The 23,328-nt window shown below is 40.9% G+C and overlaps 1 protein-coding gene across 1 annotated transcript in view; it reads right to left on the bottom strand.

The window, feature by feature from the left end:
- The window catches only part of prdm2b (PR domain containing 2, with ZNF domain b), a 44,717-nt gene that overhangs the window by 1,116 nt on the left and 20,273 nt on the right, over positions 1 to 23,328 (bottom strand). Inside the window, exons 2-3 of the mRNA XM_062037776.1 lie at positions 14,668 to 14,769; positions 7,271 to 11,622 (exon numbers count right to left, since the gene is read on the bottom strand). Coding sequence (XP_061893760.1) covers positions 7,271 to 11,622; positions 14,668 to 14,769 — 4,454 coding nt within the window. The remainder of the gene's footprint in view (positions 1 to 7,270; positions 11,623 to 14,667; positions 14,770 to 23,328) is intronic.

The following is a 23,328-nucleotide window of genomic DNA, read 5'->3' as shown; positions in this document are numbered from 1 at the left end:
TTCTGCATTAAAAGGAAAACTGCATCATTCAGAATGCTTATGTGAGACGAGAACACACGTCTTTTCCTTTTCTGTGGGTTCTAGATCAAGGGTGTCAAATGTGTTTTCTTTGAAGGCCACTTCACAGGTATGGCTGCTGTGAGAGGACCACATGTAAAATAAATATATATATACAGTCGCAATCAAAAGTATACACACACTTGTAAAGAACATAATGTCATAGCTGTCTTGAGTTTCCAATAATTTTGTGATAGTGATTGGAGCACATACTTGTTTGTCACAAAAAACATTCATGAAGTTTGTTTCTTTTATGAATTTATTATGGGTCTACTGAAAATGTGACCCAATCTGCTGGGTCAAAAGTATACATACAGTAATCACATCACATGGACAAAGATAAGACCTCCCGGAGGAAAGTTCTGTAGTCAGATTAAACAAAAATTGAGCTGTTTGGCCACAATACCCAGCAATATGTTTGGAGGAAAAAAGGTGAGGCCTTTAATCCTACCGTCAAGCATGGTGGTGGTAGTATTATGCTCTGGGCCTGTTTTGCTGCCAATGGAACTGGTGCTTTAAATGGGACAATGAAGAAGGTGGTTAACCTCCAAATTCTTCAGGACAACCTAAAATCCCGGAGGTTGGGTCTTGGGCGAAGTTGGGTGTTCCAACAGGACAATGACCCCAAACACACGTAAAAAGTGGTAAGGAATGGCTAAATCGGGCTAGAATTAAGGTTTTAGAATGGCCTTCCCAAAGTCCTGACTTAAACGTATGGACAATGCTGAAGAAACAAGTCCATGTCATAAAACCAACAAATTTAGCTGAACTGCACCAATTTTGTCAAGAGGAGTGGTCAAAAATTCAACCAGAAGCTTGTGGATGGCTACCAAAAGCGCCTTATTGCAGTGAAACTTGCCAAGGGACATGTAAGCAAATATTAACATTGCTGTATGTATACTTTTGACCCAGCAGATTTGGTCACATTTTCAGTAGACTCATAATAAATTCATAAAAGAACCAAACTTCATGAATGTTATTTGTGACCAACAAGTATGTGCTCCAATCACTATCACAAAAAATAAAAAGTTGTAGAAAGTATTGGAAACTCAAGACAGCCATGACATTATGTTCTTTACAAGTGTATGTAAACTTTTGATCGCGACTGTATGTATGTACTGTATATATATATATTTGCCTATGCATTTGATTACTGTATATATTTATTTACAAATATACATATGTATACATGTGTGAATACTATATATGTACAGTAAATGTATATATATGTATATTTGTCTATGCATTTGATTACTGTATATATTTATGTACCTTGTAATAATCTGTAGATTTTACAGTAAAAAACTGGCAACTCAGTCAACAGAATTTACTGTAAAGTATACAGTATACAATATACATACAACAGTAAATAGAAAAACAGTACCAACTGTTCTTCAAAAGGAAAAAAAACTGAGCTTAGCTGTCAAGACTTTTACTATAAAATTGACAGTGTTTTTTTTTACAGCATATTACTGTAAATGGAAAAACAGTACTACTGTTTAGTTACGGAATAAACCTGGCAGCTTAAGTTACCAAAATTTTGCTGTAAGATTTACGGTGTTTTTTTGCAACTTGTTACGGTAAATAGAAAAACAGTAACACTGGGGTTTTTTTCTGTCAACTGTGTTGCCAGTTTACCATAAAAAATGTGGTACCGTTTTTCCGTCTACAGTAATACACCGTAAAAACAACCGTAAATTTTATGTTAGAAAAAAACTGGCAGCTCAGTCGACAGTGGTAGTTTTTTTCAATTAACAGTAAGTAATATGCTGTTAACAATCAAATCTATTGTCATGTTTACAGTGTGCAATTTGATGGATATTTTGCTTTGAAATCATAAGTCAAGCAGATATACAAGTATTTATTTTTATTTTGACAAAAAAAGGTTTGAATAGGGATGATGTTCGAAAACCGGTTCTCCCGATTGTTCGATAAGAAAAGAACCGATTTCATAGATACGAATCCCTATTTGAGAAACGGTTCCTGTTATCGAAGCCACTACAGTAAAGAAAAAGATTTGGTTCTTTATTCGAATTCCTGGGAACGAATCCCGTCTCACAGGAAATGTCCTGTGGCACGTCACAAGAAATGACGTAACTCGGTCATTCGGCGGCAGATACAGACGCAGCAACAACAATGGACCGGAAAAAACGCTCCAAGGCATGGCTTCACTTTACTAAGAAATACGACAAGGAAACGGCTCTCTGCAATTATTGCCAGGCTTCGCTTTCCTGTAAGGGGAGCAGTACAACAAACATGTTGAAACATGTTCAGGCCGTACATAACCTGAAGGTTAGAGAAACGTGTCGTGTCTTCGACACGTGGAGAAGCAGCGACAGAGATGACTAAGCACGCCCCTCTTCCTCTGCTTCAACCTGCAGTTCCAGTGATAGTGCCGGTGAGTAACTAACGTCAACTGTTGCCGGTTAATTTCCACATCTGCTCACTTGTAGCCGTTAGGCTAAAATAACGTTACCTCTTATGTCAACCAGGACTGCAGTAATGTTAGCTAGACTAACGTTACCTAAGCATAGTCAGTGGGTAACGTTAACGTTAGCCTTTTTGTATTTGTCTGATAACGTTAACGGTATCTTGTAGCCTACACCACTCCAGAGTTTGCAGGTCTGTTTAATAAACTAGTGCTTGCAAGATGTGAATTAAGATAATATTAACAGCATACTTGCCAACCCTCCCGAATTTTCCGGGAGACTCCCGCATTTCAGTGCCTCTCCCGAAAATCTCCCGGGACAACCATTCTCCCGAATTTCTCCCGATTTCCAGCCGGACCTGAGTGAGGACAGCCTGTCGCCTCGTCCACTTTTTCTCCATATAAACAGCGTGCCGGCCCAGTCACGTTATAACATCTACGACTTTTGGAGCTCAGTGCGCAACTACACACACAACAAGAAGGAGATTATTATATATGTCTCCGTTATCCATAGGTTTATCTATAACCCATAAAGTAGGCAGGCACGGAGCTATTGCTCAACGTGTGTTTATTCCAGCCGGCACGTTAATACACTGACACACAACATCCGGATTCCCATCATGCATTGCTTCAAAACTACGGCAAGTAGTAGAGAGGAGTGTTATGTGTGTGTATATGTGTAAATAAATGAACTCTGAAATACAAGTATTTCTAGCTGAATTCTAGCTACAAATATACTCCTCCCCCCTTAACCCCGCCCACTCCGACTAGCGGCACATACCAGGAGCGACAACGAGGAAGAAGATTTCATCGGATTTAGCGTTTAGGAGTAACAAGATTGAACAACAGGCTGAATAAGTATACGTTATATGAGGCATAAATAACCAACTGAGAACGTGCCTGGTATGTTAACGTAACATATTATGGTAAGAGTCATTCAAATAACTATAACATATAGAACATGCTATACGTTTACCATAGTTATTTGAATGACTCTTACCATAATATGTTACGTTAACATACCAGGCACGTTCTCAGTTGGTTATTTATGCCTCATATAACGTACACTTATTCAGCCTGTTGTTCACTATTCTTTATTTATTTTAAATTGCCTTTCAAATGTCTATTCTTGGTGTTGGATTTTATCAAATAAATTTCCCCCAAAAATGCGACTTGTACTCCAGTGCGACTTATGTTTTTTTCCTTCTTTATTATGCATTTTCGGCCGGTGCGACGTATACTCCGGAGCGACTTATAATCCGAAAAATACGGTAGGAGCAAAAAGTAGACAACACCATTACTCTGAGATATGTTTCAAATGTAAAGTGCTGTACAATACAAATGATTGCAGGATTTTCCCTGCATGTATTTTTCTTAGGTGGCCCACTTAAAGGGGCACTAACAGTCAATATTTATTTATTTTATTGTTATGGGCGGTAACAGTCAATATTTATTTTATTTTATTCTTAAACAAAACCAAGTATTGTGTGTTTTTTTCCATATACAACAACCTATCTGGATTCGATAAGAGAATTGATAAGGAATTGGTTCGATAAGAGGATTCGATAATGGCATCGAAATTGATAATTTTTTAACAAACATCATCCCTAGGTTTTTTGAAACTATGATAAAATAAAATTTGCAATTTTGGATCATACTAAGGTTTAAAAAGGTATGCAATTTCATGCAGCACATATTTTTTTCTGTCAAAATGGAACAGAACAAATACATTTAGTAAGAAAAGATAAGGTGCTTTATTGACGCATATAATTTCCAGGCATTTGCGGGCCATATAAATTGACATGGCGGACCAGTGCTGGCCTCCAGGCTTTGAGTTCGACACCTGTGTTCTCGATAGTGGAAAAACTGTTAGCAATAGTCGACTAACAATGCAGGTAATGGGGTTTCACCTATTCACTCTAAAAAAAATCATCCAAAAACCAACATTGTATATACATTTAGTGACAAGCATACAACCATGTAGTAACTGGCACGTTCATAACGTTATAATACTTACAAAGTACTTTGGTCATTTCAAGTATTACTACAACTTTTTCCTCAGCGTATTGATTTCACAACTTCAAGTCAACAGCAGCAGATTAGAGATCGCGTTTTGAGTTTGCTCCCAATAGTCATGGAAGATTTTGCGAGCGACGCCACCGACGACTACTTTGGGACGAATGATTATCCAGAACCTTATGTTTTTGAGTCTGAATACACGGAGGATGAGTCTATTTCAAACACTACTTCCTTTCGAAAAAACTCTCCTGCCGGTCTTTGTTTCGGAGCTGCATTCGTCCCGATACATTCTCGATAGTAGCGTCACGTTTGTAGTGCAATCCAAGATAATTTCATGATAGTGTCTGCTATTTAACATTAGCATAGCCATAGGAGACAAAATATGTGCCAATATTACAGTGGACATAGTCATTTTGGCACATTATGCGCTAGTCTTCATGGGAAATGTGGTCTTCTAGCTAAACACTACTCTGCTTTTTTCTACTCCTATTTGGACATGTTCAAATGTGAAACTGTAAATATATGATATACCACATTGCAACTTTGAAATACATTAATCACCTAACTGATAGTATAACCATGTGGACAGAAATCCAAGTGCTTCTGGCACACGTTACTATTGAAAAAAATAATGGATCTTTAACAATGCTGATTTTATAGAACATACACACACAGATTTTAGCCAGGAACACAGTCAAGTTTTAAGGTGGTGAAAAAAAACGTCTTTTGCTGACCAGTTCCTCCAACTAAGACTTTGTTTATTCCGTGTTTAAGACGCATGTGAGCTACTGGAGCTCCGCTTCCCTGTGCATGGAAGGGGAGGAGAGAAACACAGCTCTGCAGCGCAGAGAGTGAGACTTCCACATCAATCACTTGTCCATTTGGTTAAGGTTATGGTTTAAGTTTAAGTTTATTTCAAACATGCTAAACAGGTAGGCGATAATTCTGCTTTGGCTTGATCAACTTTGGATGGATTTATTTCGGGAGAAAAAGGTGATGAAAGGGTTAAAAATCTGTATCTTTGCTACTTTTTTTTTAACCTCAAACTCTTACGACCTATTTTTAATCTCAAATGTGACTAAAATGGCAAGGGTAAAAATGTCACACCATGTATATGGAGCATTGTTGGTAAATTTTGGATGTTTTTTAAGAGGACTTTATAGACAAAATACATATATCCCCAATAATATAATTTTTCCACTGCCCGGTACACACAGAATAAGGCTCGATAGTGGCCGTGATTTTGCAATGCATTGTGGGGGCCGGGTAGCCCCTGTTGCTGGACAAAGCTTCTGTTTACATGGCTGTACTCAAACAATCGGCATTGTGAGAAAAAGCAACACATTGGATTAAAATGGATGGTACGAAACAAAAAAATCAACGGTCTGTACAAAAGCCTCACAATTTTAAAAACATTTATACAATTGGTGGAATTGATCCATATGAGCAAGTCCAATGGACTATAGATTTGAGCAAATTGCCAAACTTGTTCTGTATCTCGTCAGAATTAGTTTTATACATGTTGAGAATTTCGGAACGTGAAGTCAGTAACGGCTTACGGACAAATCAACTTTGGGTGGGTGCAAGACCTAAGACTTTTACATCTTACTGACGTCATTTCAGAGGTAATTCAACAGGACTTGTCACACCACCGTGTGGTATCACCTGGACAAATTTCTTTTGAACTAAATTAATGTGGGAAATATTTTTGGTTTTCTCCATTATTGATCTATGATTAGAGAGGCATTGTATTTTCCAAAATACTGTATGTTGTTTCTAGCCCACTGCTAGCTCAGCTAACGCTAGCACTAACAACCGACTAAATGCTACGTACAAAACAGAATAAAACATGCTTTGTTTCAAACTTACCAGTCTGAAAATACCTTGAACACACCATGTACCATTAGGTAATGGCGTTAAAAATGATGTTTGATCGTCTCCCGGCTGCTATCCAGGCCATTCATCGTCTCTTTATTAGCTCACTAACCCGAGATCCTTGGCTTTGTTTATACGCTGGAAATAAGACAAATCTCACCGAATCGGGTTTTTATTTTGCTGAAGCGATAATGACAACGATTGGAGCAGTTAATGATGTCGCATGTTCGCGCCATGTTTTAAACTTGGTAAAGAAAAGAACCTTTTAAGACAGAGTCTTGCATTCAGCCGTGTACCGTATTTTTCGGAGTATAAGTCGCACCGGAGTATAAGTTGCACCTGCCGAAAATGCATAATAAAGAAGGAAAAAAACATAAGTCGCACTGGAGCCCGGCCAAACTATGAAAAAAACTGCGACTTATAGTCCGAAAAATACGGTAAATAAGTTATTCAGAGGCCATCCAGAGCCACAATGCATTGTGTTTCGACGTCGCATTCATAAAACCTATCAGGAAATTATTTTCTCACATAAGGATCGTGGATGATGGGCATATTTAAAAAAAAAAAAAGCTGTTTTTCTTCAAGGTAAGTTAATTTAGTGCGATAATACTACAGTAATTGGTGTCATACGCATACACTAATAGTTTCCCTCCTTTATTCATATTACATTATTTCATTAATGTATCAACTACCTGATGAGAGTGTCTGCTGTGCTGCTATTGCCACTGTCTTGTATACTGCAGTGCATACCTTCATTTCCCAGAGGGCAGATGTCCATGGGATCAAAGTAATGTAATGTAATTTAATCTAGTTGTTTACACGTGCATGCACGCTAAATTCTATTCCAATTGACACTTCCCTGAAACAAGACTATTAAGTCCTGTGACCCACCGGAGAGTCTTTCAGCTCAGGCGTGGACGCGTCCTCGCTTTTGCCCACAGCAGGGGGCGCTGACATCTGCGAGCTCCTGGTGACTGGACCTCCAACCCTCTCTCTGGTTCGCAGGGAGAAGCGCTCTTCTTTCTTGGGCTGCTGCGGCTGTGGTGACTTGGCCTCCGCTAATTTCTTGGGTGGCGTCTCTTTGCCCGTGCGCTGTACCCTCACGGCTGGTCTTTGTGCGGTGTCGTTGGACGCGTCGGGGGGTGAGGGCTGAGTTTGGCCTTTCTTGGTTTTTTTGCCAGCGGGGGGTGTCAAAGATGCTGCAGCTGTCAATGAGGCCGGTCTCTTTTGTACGCTCAGCGTCGATTTCCCTTTGACGATCTGCGGGGGTTCTGGCTCCGCTATACCGGAACTACGAGCTCTGGTCTTTCCAAGGGGTTTCAACTCCGGTTCTGTCAGTGATCCGGCGCCATCTTTTTTCTTATTATTTTTGTCTGAGCCAGCCTCTTTCTTTTTGTCTGCAAGTCTTTTCATGGCCTTTTTCACAACAGGCCTCATGGGGCAGCTGACATCCATGTGCTTAGTCAGACTGGCCTGATAGGTGAACTCCCGGCTGCAGTGAGGACAGACGTTAGTCTGCTCCTCCTCGACTTTAACGGCAGCCTTCTTAGCTGAGGTGGCGGCTTTATTCTTCTGGGAAATGGCCTTCTGGACCAGCTGGTTTTTCTTTTTACTGAGGGCACTCATTTTTGTTTTCCCCAAATCCTGACTGAAATTAAGTCTCTTTGGCTGGCCCATTCTCCGAAAAGCACTAAGGCCAGCAGCGGTAGCTGATGGTGACGTAACTCCGTTGGAAGACTCAACGATTAGCTTGAGGGGGATGGGGTTCTTCTTGGGAGTGTAGCGTTTCTTGTCACTGGGGTTGGCACAGGCCAAAATGTGCTTGTGCAGCTCAGGCATGTTGTCAAAACTGTTCCCGCATTTGGTGCAGCGGATGGCCGTGGTGAAGGTTTGCGGTATGTTGTGTGTGGTGAAGTTGGTCGCCGAGGCCACAGAGCTTGCGTGAGAGCGACTGTGATAGGGAAAGGGGGGCGGTTTATAACTAGGGTAGTGTTGATTCAGACCTAGGCGGACATCTGGGCCTTTGGGCTTTCCGCTCTCAGAGGCCATGATCTTTATCGTAGTGTACAGCTCCTCATTGGGGTCTTCTGGTCTATCATCTGCATGGTTCCCAATTACATCAGGCTCATCTTTTGCCGAGTTGTTTTTTTCTGCGGGTTCTTCTGAAGTCTCTTGTGCTGGTGGAGAGGTGCGGATATCTTCTTTGGCTCTGGATGGGTCGGTATAGTTCTGTGGTCTGAGTTTGCCACTCTCTATAGAGGTATGTGTGCATGATTCTTTTGGATGCAGATCTTTTTGGTGCTGCTGCAGATTGCAGAGAAAGGCAAACTCCTTGGAACAGGCCGAGCATACAAAGATAGTGCCCACCCCGTGTAGCGTTGTCCGGTGAGCAAGTAGGGCGCTGGCGTCGCTGAACAGCTGCAAGCAGAACTCACACTTGAAGGGCCAATCAGAAGCATGCTGGCGGATGTGCCCACTGAGCTCCTTCATGGAACTGAAGGGATCCTCGCAGACATTACAAATAAAAGTCTTGCTGTAAGTAGAGTCCACTTGTTCAGCCTTGGTGAGTTTATCGAAGGTCTTATCGAGCGGTGGAGGGTCAACATCATCCCGAGGCACGTGGTTCATGACAGAGACATCATCAGTGCAATGTTGAGGCTCCTGTTTTATCTTAGCATAAGGAAGGCTTAGTGGCGGCAGCGGTGGGGCTGGATCAGGTAGCACAGGAGATGGGGAAGATGAGGACTCTGGCTGAGGTGAGAGAGCAGCAAAGTCAGAGCTCAAAGACTTTGGAGTTCCTGAGTTGGGGTCTTGGTTTGTTTCACCAATCAGTAGAGAAATGTCTTCTGTAGCGGACAGACCAACTGATGAAGGCTCGAGAGGAGCACGGGAATCAAGTGCATCTTTGCGCAAAGTGTTTGGGGAGTCCAGTGTCACAGAGAGGGCGTTGTCCTCCTCATCTTTATTTTCACCGGGGAATAAATTCTCCTCTGCTTCTGACGGCAGCTCAGGCGTCCTTGGTGACATTTTAGGTGACAGAACAGGAAGAGGCCGCTGCATCGACGAGTCTGAAGGCTGATAGAGGGGAGAGTTAGAATTAGCAAGGGGCGAGGGGATGGTGGGTAATACAGGGGGAGGCGGTGTCGTTGAGGTTACGCTGGATGTGCCGGGTGATGAGGGGTTCATGGTAACTGGTGTCAGAGATGGAGGAGATGGGTGGGCAGACTCGGGTGCAACATTTGGAGAATGAGGTTGAAGACTAAGGTTAGTGTTCAGCGAGGGTGCCTCCTCCGCCGGCAGGGGCAAACCAACATACTCGTTCATCAACACCTTCTCAAGCATGCTAGTGTTTGGCTTTCTCTTTTTGACAAGCTGCTGTGGTGCTACACTTCCCTCTGCAGCGCTTTGCTTTCGATGGACGCTCAAATCAAGCGCTGCATCACTTTGAGCCTTGAGAGAGATGCCACTTTTTCGACTGACAGTGTTGGACAGGTCTAAAGGTTGTTGATTGCAAGCATTGCCTCCGCTGCTGGAAGAGCTTTGGCCTAGAGGGTTACTTCCAGAGGGGCTTAGATCTCCATCGTCATCCTTGTCCAGGTGGTTACCATGAGGGCAGACACTAAGGCTTTCAAGCTTTGGCATCTTGAGGATGTACGAGCTTGGCGCCGCAGCCTTGCAGTTCTCTGCTTTAAACGCTGGACTAAGCTGCGGGGACGACGGTGGTGAGGACGTTCTCCGTTTAAACCGACCAGAGGGACCTTGTAGCGGCGTGACAGACAGCGACGAAGCCAGCCTGTGGCTTTCGGTTATTAACGTGATGGTGGACTTCTGGACGTCTTGTGTTTGAAGGAGCTGCTTGAGCTTAGGTGACAGATAAACTGTTTTCTCCCGTTGAAAACCGGATGAATCCGCTGCTTGCTGCAAAAGCCCGCCCACGAGCAAGTTGGGAGAGGACGATGTAACGGATGATGAAGAGGCTGTGAGAGATGGCGTTTCTGTATCTACTTTGAGGCCGGGAACAAGAGGAGGCGTGGATGTTCTTCTTTTAGATGATAGTGAGCAGAAGTTGGACACCTGCTTGGCGGTGTTGGCTCGAGCATCCACCTTCAGGGCCTGACTGAGCTGATTGGGGCTGAGGATGACTGTGTCCAGACCAAACAGGGCGGCAGATCTGGTGTCCACTTCAATGACTTCACAGCTGCTCACTGCGCTGGTTGAAACAATCTTGCCGTCGATGTAGAAACTCAAATTTTCAGAGATGTTTTTAGATATGTCCACCGCGTAATCGTCACGGTCTGCTTCGTCTTCAGTGTCGGCGCTGGGCAAGTATACGAGCGCCGGGCTGGTATTCGAAGAGTCATCTGGTTGCGGCTGGGTTGACGCCTCCTGCAGCAGCATACCTTTTCGACGAACACCCTTCGGTAACAAGTGTCGTTCATGTATCCTGCGTTGGTGGCGGCGCATGTTGGTGTGCGTGCCGAACGCTTTGTTACAGTACTTGCACGGGTGGAGCTCTTTGGGTTCACCATTTTCCTCTAGAATGAAGGGACGGTCAACTTGAGGGCCTGGTTCCCTCGTTGACATGTCAGAGCTGAGCATAGCTCCTCCAGTGAGCTGCGAGGCTACGTAGTGACTTGTCGGGCTGGTGCAGTCGGAGCTCGACACATCTGTCTGCACCAAAGGGCTGAGCAAATTCGCTGTACCGGCAAGACAGCCAGGTTTTGTCTTGAGACCGCCCTCATGCCTTCTTTCATGGCGCCGCCGGCCCACCTGTGAGCCAAACGCCTTACTACAGTATCGGCACTTGAACAGTTGTGCTTGCTGGTTGTTGACGGCATGGATGTGTATGTGGCGCTCCAGACCTTGCCTTGTGGAGAAGTGGCGTTCACAGTGCTGACAGGGGAACGAGTCCCCATAAGGGTCCCCTTCGAGGTCGCCGTCGGGATCTGGATCAATGTCAAGATCGGGGTTGACCTCAGGTTCTTGCCGCAGAGGCGGGGAAGACTGTGACTGGCTTGTTTTGAATCCACTGACAGATGGGTTGGGCTGCTGTGCTTCAGTTGGAGCCAAATCATGAGCATCTTCCTCCTCTTCTTCTTCCTCCTCCTCCTCGTTTCCCCCATCCATCATGACTGCTGACATGTCCTGCACATCTCTGTGGTCACTGATTTCCATGGAGTGGTCTTTCTGGAGCTCCTGTGAGGGTTTTAGTGGAAATGACCTCTGACTGGCCTCCTTCAGACCTGCAAACAACGTATTAGGAAAGAACAAGGTGAGCCAATTTTAAATATACTTTTATGAATCTGCCAATTATTATTGTATTGTACAGTTTGGAATGTACAGTGGATTCTTAACCCTCAGGGACAAATGCAGACTTTTTTGTCCTTTCAGTAAATATTTGCTGTATTTTGGCTATAATAGTTGTCGTGTTACTCCATTATACATGCTTTTTTTTAAGAGGGTTTTTCTCATGTTAAAAATGTCAATGTCCAATTGTACAATACACTGGCGTTAGGTTATAGACAACAAACTCCAAAACAGGACGTACCAAGTTTTTTATTTTATCTCTTTAAGGCATTTTTATCAAAGAATGTCACAGTATTCAATTAGTATACATTTGCATAACAAATGAATGTTAACCTGTGACTTTATCTGATCAAAAGTCCTTTAAAAAGGGTATTAAAAAAAAACACATTTAAAAATATTACATTTAATATTTCAGACTAAGGTTTATTAAGAAATTTGCCCAAAAAAGTACAAACAAATCTAAATGTTTTTAGGTCCTTTAAAAACGTTTGTCCTGTTGGGCTTTGAAGATAATTATAACCAAATGTCCCCTGAGGGTTAAAACGGATACAGCTTAGGGCCTACAAAACTACGGAGCCCCTAAAGGGACATGGGAATTTATTTTTTTTTAGACATGTATCTCGTGGCCACGAGATACTTTGTCGTGGCCACGAGAAACTTTTTATTTAAAAAAAAAAAAAAAAAAAAATGTTTTGAAAGCATTGGATGCGTGCTGATGGTTTGGTGTGTGTTAAAATGGCAGTTTAGGAGTTAATATGGCTGTATTTCCAATTAGGACTTTCCCCCATGTGTGTTGTGGCAAAATGTGAATGCTTGATTAGTAGGTGTGAGACAAACACTTTATCTTCCTGGTTATTGTAACGCTACGTGTTTGACATTATTAAAGACTTTATCATGCCCGGGAAAGGACAGTTTTCCTCTTCTGTGGCTGTGGGGGGTGGGTGTGGCTTGCGGACCTGCAGCGAAGCGGAGTGTGTCAGTTAGTCCGATGTTGATGTGATCAAACTTCTTTCTTGCTTGGAAGATACACACACAATTGTAACTGTTATTTCTTCCTGCAAATAATAAATATGTACAACGTGTTTGGATGTATTCATTTATGTAAAATTGTCATTAAATGCAATATTGCCTGACAAAAAGTGATTCGACGTACGTAATATTTTGATATTTACACATCGCATATTTACACACGCGCGTCTGACTAGAATACCCTTATGTGCATTACATATATCAACATCAACTACCTACTGTACGGTTTACTTGTTGAAATACCCTTTTTAGAGCAAATATCTACCCATATAATTTATATGTGTATATATAATATATAAATATATATATAAATTTTTATTTTTTTTAATAAAAAGTTTCTCGTGGCCACGAGATACATGTCTAAAAAAAAAAAAATTCCCATGTCCCTTTAGGGGCTCCGTACAAAACAAATTTCAACCAATTCAAGTTTTTTTTTATTTTTAAAAACGGTTCACAGAGAAATGGATTAACCCTCTGCAAGGTTGTTAGGGAACATACAATGAAACTAAGGAACATACAATGAAACTAAGGCCTGGGCAATATGGCCTACAAAAGAAAATACTTCTGTAAACAACAATATAGCATTGGACATTGTATGCAAAAAAATAAGAAAACTAAATAAAATAGTATAAATAAATGGATGGGCATTGGGCACCACAACTTTAGCTTTATGCAGAGCGACTGCTTTAGTTATTTCTCTGCATCATGCTCTTTCCTTATCATACAAAGTACATTGATAGTAAATTATTCCACCAGAGTAAGCTGCTTTTAGTTGAAGTTTCTTTGTTGTTGCTTTAATGTTGGCCTGGCCAAGAGTTGCATTTTCCCCCACTGGATAACTTTGTTTCAGCTGTTCCAATAAGTTTGTTGTGCAAACTTTTTTTAAGGAAACTTTGCAGCATGCAGTCACTTGGTCTACGTCTATGGTCGCAAATCCAAACCACTGACGAAACTATTCTTTTCTTTGGAACAAACTTCTCGTTCTCGCTAGCAATTAGGGCTGCAACTAACGACTAATTTGATAATCGATTAATCTGTCGATTATTACTTCAATTCATCGATTAATAATCGGATAAAAGAGACAAACTACATTTCTATCCTATCCAGTATTTTATTGGGAAAAAAAACAGCATACTGGCACCATACTTATTTTGATTATTGTTTCTCAGCTGTTTGTAAATGTTGCAGTTTATAAATAAAGGTTTACTTTAAAAATTAAAAATAAATGTAAATTTAAAAAAAAAAAAAAAAAGCCTCTGCGCATGTGCATAGCATAGATCCAACAAATCGATGACTAAATTAATCGTCAAATATTTGTATAATCGATTTTAATCGATTTAATCGATTAGTTGTTGCAGCCCTACTAGCAATATCCATGTTGTTGCTATTTGTGTGAATCCCCGCTAATGAAATTGAAGCTACAGAAGCTCCTGTGGGCAAAGAATGTGCCGGCACAAGAGGAAAAAAAACATCAATTCTCCCCCACCCCTAAATCGTACACAACAAAAAACTTGAGTTTATCAATAAAACTGATTTATTGCCCAGGCCTACTGGAAAGTGAGTCGGTAAATCTTAAGTGTCGCCAGACTGAATTAACACAGAAAATAAGGTATTTTACTACTTATAGTTATCAACTATTTTACACTTGTGCAATTAAGAAATGTCATTTCTATTTTCATTATTTCCTTGGGGAACTCTGTTCTGAAATTTAAAGCAGCTTCCTGTATCCAGATGTTTGACCTTAAAAAGTTCCACTGCAAAAGCCTATGGGAAGTGTAAATTTATTCTCCTGAAAGTCAATATATTACACCCTTAGATACTTGTAGGTAAACATATTGGAAATGTGTTTGAATAATTCATTGCCACAGAGCAGGAAGTGCAAAGGTCCCTACAGATATAAAAGTGTTGCATGCATTAATTCACAGCAATCAACATAGTGAAAGTCAACTCGCCTTCCTCCCCATCCCACATCGCCTGGACAGATTTGTTTCCACTTGTTTTCTGCAACTCGGCCCAATCAGCTCGCCTGGCTCTCTGCAGCAGCTTTGTTTTGGCTGCAAGCACAAGGAACAACAAACCTTTTACAAAATATGCATATTGTGCTGCCGCGATTAGTCAACATAATTTAATATTCAACAAAATAATAATATTGTCATAATATTCAACAGCAGTTTTTTTCAGTTGACATGTCAACCTCGGCTGAGTCACACCAAAGACTATAAAAATGGGATCCATTACCTCCCTGCTTGGCACTCAGCATTAAGGGTGGGAATTGGGGGTTAAATCACCAAAAATTATTCCCAGGCGCGGCCACCGCTGATGCCCACTGCTCACCTCACCTCCCAGGGGGTGATCAGGGGTGTGTGTGACAATCATTGGTACTTTTAACTTATTTTGTTGTTGACCACCTATTTATTTTTGGTTTTCCATCCGAAACAGTTCATTGTAATTCACCTCCACACCAGTCTGTGCACTGAGCACGCCCTGCTGGTTAATCTATCTTTATCTCTCCACACCTCACCTCGCTGTTTTCATATGAAAAATGGCCAAGTCTGAATCAAGTCAAGTCCAGAAAGACCAATAACAGAGAAAGTTGCTGAAGATGTGCTCACAGAAAAGGAAAAGACAACACAAGTTAATGATTAATTACATGGCAAACTCGTCTGAACTGTAAGTCTAACCTGATTTTTTGTTATTCGTAGTTAAAATTAGTTGAATATTCGAAAAATGCGTCCAAACTAGTGACAGCATACACAAAACAAACAAAACAAAAATTGGTAGTCAATGTTTCCCATTAATTCATTTGTTTGTGGCAGGCCAAGACAAATAAAAACGGGTACGGTGGTACCTGTTTGGTCCCATAGTTCTAAACATAACTGTTATGGCTTTCTTGATTTCTACCGTATTTTTTTGAGTATAAGTCGCTCCGGAGTATAAGTCGCACCGGCCGAAAATGCATAATAAAGAAGGAAAAAAACATATAAGTCGCACTGGAGTATAAGTCGCATTTTTGGGGGAAATGTATTTGATAAATCCCAACACCAAGAATAGACATTTGAAAGGCAATTTAAAATAAATAAAGAATTGTGAACAACAGGCTGAATAAGTGTACGTTATATGACGCATAAATAACCAACTGAGAACGTGCCTGGTGTGTTAACGTAACATATTATGGTAAGAGTCATTCAAATAACATATAGAACATGCTATACGTTTACCAAACAATCTGTCACTCCTAATCGCTAAATCCCATGAAATCTTATACGTCTAGTCTCTTACGTGAATGAGCTAAATAATATTACTTGATATTTTACAGTAATGTGTTAATAATTTCACACATAAGTCGCTCCTGAGTATAAGTCGCACCCCTGGCCAAACTATGAAAAAAACTGCGACTTATAGTCCGAAAAATACAGTATTCACTTTTTGTCTCTTTCACATTATTCCTCTCATCTATAGCAGTGGTCCCCAACCACCAGGCCGCGGCCCGGTACTGGTCCGTGGACCGATTGGTACCGGGCCGCACAAGAAAAATAAAAATAAAAATACATTTAAATTTTTTTTTTTTTATATTTGTATTTTTGTAAATATTGAAGCAACATAAAAAACACAATATATACACTACCGTTCAAAAGTTTGGGGTCACCCAAACAATTTTGTGGAATAGCCTTCATTTCTAAGAACAAGAATAGACTGTCGAGTTTCAGATGAAAGTTGTCTTTTTCTGGCCATTTTGAGCGTTTAATTGACCCCACAAATGTGATGCTCCAGAAACTCAATCTGCTCAGAGGAAGGTCAGTTTTGTAGCTTCTGTAACGAGCTAAACTGTTTTCAGATGTGTGAACATGATTGCACAAGGGTTTTCTAATCATCAATTAGCCTTCTGAGCCAATGAGCAAACACATTGTACCATTAGAAGACTGGAGTGATAGTTGCTGGAAATGGGCCTCTATACACCTATGTAGATATTGCACCAAAAACCAGACATTTGCAGCTAGAATAGTCATTTACCACATTAGCAATGTATAGAGTGTATTTCTTTAAAGTTAAGACTAGTTTAAAGTTATCTTCATTGAAAAGTACAGTGCTTTTCCTTAAAAAATAAGGACATTTCAATGTGACCCCAAACTTTTGAACGGTAGTGTACATTATATATCAATATAGATCAATACAGTCTGCAGGGATACAGTCCGTAAGCACACATGATTGTATTTCTTTATGACAAAAAATATATATATACCATAACCCCCCCACCGGTCCGTGGGACAAATTTTCAAGCGTTGAATGGTCCGCAGCTACAAAAAGGTTGGGGACCACTGATCTATAGCGTTCGACGTCATGAAGAAGTGCTACGACAGGTCAGAGAACAAAGGGTTATAGGGTACACCGTCCACCGAAGGCAGAGAGCCTGAATTCGCCAAACTCTATGTCATGGAGATCTGCTTGTGGCCATAATTGAATGTAGAGTGGAGGACAAGAGGAGGGAGAAGATCTTGGATGCTCGATAAGGTAAAGTTAAAGTACCAATGATTGTCACACTCACGAGGTGTGGCGAAATTATTCTCTGCATTTGACCCATCACCCTTGATCACCCCCTTGGAGGTGAGGGGAGCAGTGAGCAGGATGGCACACGTCAAGAGGTGGCTGTGAAATGGTTGCTTTAAAGTTAAAGTACCACTGACAGTCACACACTAGGTGTGGTGAAATTACCCTCTGCATTTGACCCATCCCCTTGTTCTCTACCCCCTGGGAGGTGAGGGGAACAGTGAGCACCAGCAGAGGCCGCGCTCGGGAATCATTTTGGTGATTTAAGGACTGGACCTGACTTAGGAAAGACCACTAGAGCAGTGGTTCTTAACCTTGTTGGAGCTACCGAACCCCACCAGTTTCATATGCGCATTCACCGAACCCTACTTCAGTGAAAAATAAAATGTTAATTTTTTTTCAAATTCAAGACAAATGTATATGTTTTTGGTAACTCTTTAGGATGGGGAACATATTCTCAGTAACAAAGACTTAATTTAGAGTTTTTTGGACACTAGGGGAACATATTCTAAGTAACAAAGATTTAATTTAGAGTTATTTGGTTAGGGTTAGGGTTAGAGGGTTAGGGCCAGGGTTAGAGGGTTAGGGTTATAATAAGGCCATGCCGAATAAGGCATTAATAAGTACTTAATAATGACTAGTTAAAAGCCAATTTGTTACTAATTTGCACGTTAATAAGCAACTAATTAATGGTGAATATGTTCCCCATACTAAAGTGTTACCATGTTTTTTTACTGGTGCACAAAATGAACCGTGCATGAACATCACCTTGTTCAAAGAACAAAACCAACACAGTGCATAAACTCACAACAAATTACACACCTGCAAATCAGTCTGACTTCTGCTGTTGCCGTATCCGTAATACGCCGATAGGGAGAAGTTTTTATTTACACGATGAGTCGGGTGTGTCTTGACCTCCGCCGAACCCGACTCACCGAACCCCTAGGGTTCGATCGAACACAGGTTAAGAACCACTGCACTAGAGAGAAATAGCGATCCACTACAATAACAGTCTCATGACCAATTGAGCAAATTAAGAAAATAGTCATGCAAAAAAGTTTAAATTTAGAACATTATGTTATCTCAGGGCATTCAATCAATCGCAACTGGGCTGTTTGGTTGGTCTTAGAAGACGTTTCGCCGCTCATCCGAGTAAGCTTCATCAGTTCGTGCTCATAGACTTAGATCGGTCAGATCTAGTCCAGCGGCTGGAGCCAAAACCCCAAATATTTATACTCCACAACCAGGAGGGTGTGCCTGGGCAAGGATGGTTTCGCATTGTCGTAGTGAGAAAAACAACTGTTTTAATGCAATTGAGCAATCCTATCTGTCAAAGCCAACGACCGTCAAAGTGTCATTTCCCCTCGTTAGCATTGAGGTATTGTGTGGCACAACGATCGCTGTGGTTCGACTACTACAGTCCAAAATTGTCAAAATCCCCCACGTAAGCGTTCCATTCAGTTGTAAACAAATGGCAAAAATGGTATTCTGGTCACCTTCTGTCTCCCGCATACAACACTTCTTTCATTTGGGTAGGATGTAAACATTTTATATTACGGTTATTGTGACAAAAACCAGTCTCATTTTAAAAATGTAATAAAATAAATAAAACTACACAATATACTTTGCAGTAGGCATGCAATAAATCGCACAAAAATACTGCTGGACATACTGCACAGAAAAATTTGGATCTGAGACAAGGTTACCGGTAATACAATAAAGCATTTTGTTTGGGGCATGGTTCGTACATAAAGAAGTTCATAGAAGAGGGGGTTCATAAATTGAGATTCCATTGTATCTAACTCGCCTCCCTACGTGGAAGTATTAAGTTTGTTTCTTAACAACTTTATTGTCTTTATGATGGACTATCTTAATAACTGTATAATAACTTCTACCAAAATCCCTACCGGTACCAATTTCCTCATGTAAAAACAGCACATTTGGCATTTTCACTTTGCTTCCATTTGACTTCTTGCGAGGAGTACATCCGTTTGCACCCTGTGTTCTTGAGGTGCGACAAAACTGAACAAGGTGTGCCGATACCAATAATTTGGTACCGGTACCAAAATGTATATCGATACTTTTCCAAATAAAGGCAACTATGAAAATATCAATAATGGCTTTATTTTAACAGAAAATCTTACAATACATTAAACATATGTTTCCTATTGCACTCAAAGAGCAATATTAGAAGGTAAAATATAAATTAAAAGGCATTAAACCCATTGGGCTTTTCTTGTTGCAGCCAAAGAACAATTGACAATTTTCCATATTACATATAGTCTGCCATAATCAAGGATTATATTAGAATAGAACAGAACGTTTTACTGACATTATAATAAATGCTTCATGATTTATGGTTGCCATTCCTGGTCTGTGCTTTAAGAAAAATACAATTATTAGTAAGCACTAAATACAAAACTATGGATAAAACTACACAGATAAGTCATGTAGCAGGTAAAACACACATTTGTTAAAGATAAAACAAATTGTAGGAATTTGTTACAAAATATAGTTATTGCATTAGTTAACGCTAACTGGGCAGTTTTAACTCTAATATTTGGCATCAAGCCAAGCAGCTGTGTGCGTGTCTTCGTATCTACATGTTATGTATCTACCGTATTTTTCGGACTATAAGTCGCGGTTTTTTTCATAGTTTGGCCAGGCTCCAGTGCGACTTATATATGTTTTTTTCTTCTTTTTTATGCATTTTCGGCAGGTGCGACTTATACTCTGAAAAATACGGTACATGTTATGTATGTACATGTGCACAACAGAGGAGCTGATTAACTTATAAGAGTAGCGTGTGTGTGTGTTTGCGAGAATGGCAATGTGTTGGCTGAGTGACGTCAGTGAGTGAGTGGGCGAGTAAAGACAGGTAGCGCGTGCATGGCTCAGGAGAGTGATAAACGGGTCCGGTTGTGTCCTGCAAAACTAATAATAAAGCAACCAGATTGTCACGAATAGGCGGCCTCGAATTCTGACCGGAAAGCGGAGCTGAGCGGACCCATTGCCGGGTAAAGTGAAGGCTGTTACCCCTGACGAAAACATCCGTCCTGGAAGGAGCGTCTGCCCTGTGCTCCCCAACCACGGTCTGCATGGGAGCCGAACAGCAGGACAGGTGTAACAACTACATTATTACCTGTCACCCTTTATAACGCCTTGTGCAGATCTGAATGTTCATTATTTAAGTGTTTACCTAAATTTCAAGCAAAGATGGCAATAAATGGTAAAAGGGTTATAGCACTTTTCTACCTTCAATGTACTCAAAGTGCATTGACACTATCTCCACATTCACCCATTCACACACTGATGACGGGAGCTCCCATGCAAGGCCCTAACCATGACCCATCAGGAGCAACGGTGAAGAGTCTTGCTCAAGAACACAACGGACATGACGAGGTTGGTAGAAGGTGGGGATCGAACCAGGAACCCTCACGTTGCTGGCACAGCCACTCTCGCACCGCACCACGCCGTCCCCCATATACTAATACTAATAGCCAGGTTGCAAGGCGTGGTTTAAAATAACACTTGCAGCACGGCGTCTCCTTGTTTTGAAGCCCAAATACCTCCATATTGCACTTCACGCACTCTTTCTTAACCAGTATAATTCTAGTTTTTTGCCATTCTTCCTCTCCAAGATGTTATTGCTTGTATGCACTTTGTGTGTGCGTTTTGACACATTCAACATCATGCGCCTCGGCTCTGTAGTCACCTGTAGTATAGTACCGATTTCAATTAGTATCGCGGTACTTTATCAGTATACCGTACAACCCTGGTGTGCACCAATTTGTCAACATAAGTGATGACGTCACAGACTATTTTACATTTTATTGCCGTTATATGTTGACAATAGACAGTGACGTCTCACTCTTGATTTAACGGGCGGAAGCAGGTCAGCGCGGCCCCTCGCAACATCATCTCAGGTGAAAATATGTTAAGTGTGTAACGTTTCACCCTAATCTTCTTTAAAAAAAACATGAATACCTTGCTCATTTTGCAAAGCGGAACTTTGTTTTGAAGGAAAACTGCATTTTTTTAAAAACTTTTTTATTTTGCCTATCGTTCCCAATCATTATGGGAGACAAGAACACATGTCTTTTTTTTTTAAGATTCTAAATATAAAAAAAACCCTAGAAAAATGCAGCAAATAGGAGTCACTGTTGTAGCCTTCAAAGCCCTCTAAAACAACTTAAAAACCTTCCATCAACGTTGTATATACACACTGTAAGTATATCTATATAGAATGAACAGACACGTTCATAATAATATGTAATATGTTCCATATTTACCGAATTTTGGTCATTTTATGCATTACCGTAACTTCTTTACTTAGTGAATTTATTTCCGTTTTCATAGCTGCGCACTTCCGACTTACGGCAACAAATGTACAGTCATGCTCATAAGTTTACATACCCTGGGAGAATTTATGATTTCTTGGCCATTCTTCAGAGAATATGAATGATAACACAAAAACCTTTCTTCCACTCATGCTTAATGGTTGTGTGAAGCTATTTATTGGCAAACAACTGTGTTTACTCTTTTTAAATCAAAATGACAAAAGTACCCAAATGACCGTGATCAAAAGTTTACATACCCCAGTGACTTTGATCTGATAACATGCACAAAAGTTGACACAAACAGGTTTGAATGGCTATTTAAGGTTCCAGTCCTCACCTGTTTGCTTGTAATTAGTGTGTATGTATAAAAGGTCAGTGAGTTTCTGGGCTTCTGACAGACCATTGCATCTTTCATCCAGTGCTGCACACATTTTTCTGGATTCTGAGTCATGGGGAAGGCAAAATAATTGTCCAAAGGATCTGCGAGAAAGGGTAATTGAACTGCATAAAACAGGAAAGGGGTATAAAAAGATATCCAAGGAATTGAGAATGCCAATCAGCAGTGGAAAATGAGGGATTCAGGTAGACCAGCAGAGGATTTCAACCACAACTGCCAGGAAAATTTGTTTGAGATGCAAAGAAAAATCCACAAATAACTTCAGCTGAAATACAGGACTCTCTGAAAAATTGTGATTTGGCTGTTTCAAGATGCAAAATAAGGAGGCACTTGAAGAAAAATGGGCTGCATGGTCGGGTCTCCAGAAGAAAGCCATTTCTGCGCAAATGTCACAAAGTATCCCGCTTACATTACGCCAAACAGCACAGAGACAAGCCTCAAAACTTCTGGAACAAAGTAATTTGGAGTGATGAGTACAAAATTGAACTTTTTGGCCACTCGGGTTTTACCGCAGTTTATCATTAATACCGTTTATCGTTACATTCCTAGTTGTGGGCCTTGTCAATATTCCTATGTAGTTTGGTTCAGATAAACTGTCATGACCTGGAAAATTTTAATACAGTCAAATGAGCCTGTGGAAGTCAATAAAAATGCATAAATCAACTAATGGAGCTATTTCTAAAGCAGCTTCAAGTTACTTTTAGAAGGACAGTGTGTGTGTGTGTGTGTGTGTGTGTGTGTGTGTGTGTGTGTGTGTGTGTGTGTGTGTGTGTGTGTGTGTGTGTGTGTGTGTGTGTGTGTGTGTGTGTGTGTGTGTGTGTGTGAGTGAGTGAGAGAGAGAGAGACAGAGACAGAGACAGAGACAGACAGAGAGGTGGTTGGTCACAGAGGTAATCTCGATGAGGATATTTAGCAGACGTTCTTACTGTTACAAAGCTTTACCGCCAGCATTAGCACATAATTTAGCCGCTTGGGACACGTTGGCATTTCAATGCAGATCGCTCGAAACTTGAACTGGCTCAGATATACATATACTATCATTTCATGAATGCAGCTAGGAGACCTTTAACAGATTAGGAACGCCGCCAGCGAACAGACACCAAGGTAACCAAGGAAGTGGAATTACAAATGTAGAGAAAACTATGCCTCTATATAGGGTTGGGCGATATATCGAGTTTGTAAGATGTATCGATATTTTTAAACAAGATATGAATTAAGAAAATATCGTAATATCGCTGTAATTCATTTTACGTTAAAATGACCAAACGCCGCAGAGAGAGAGAGAGAGAGAGAGAGAGAGAGAGAGAGAGAGAGAGAGAGAGAGAGAGAGA

Source organism: Entelurus aequoreus, linkage group LG26 (assembly GCF_033978785.1).
Source record: "Entelurus aequoreus isolate RoL-2023_Sb linkage group LG26, RoL_Eaeq_v1.1, whole genome shotgun sequence".
Lineage (NCBI taxonomy): Eukaryota > Metazoa > Chordata > Actinopteri > Syngnathiformes > Syngnathidae > Entelurus > Entelurus aequoreus.
Note: the sequence above shows the minus strand (reverse complement) of the source record. Positions and strands in the feature narration are given on the sequence as shown.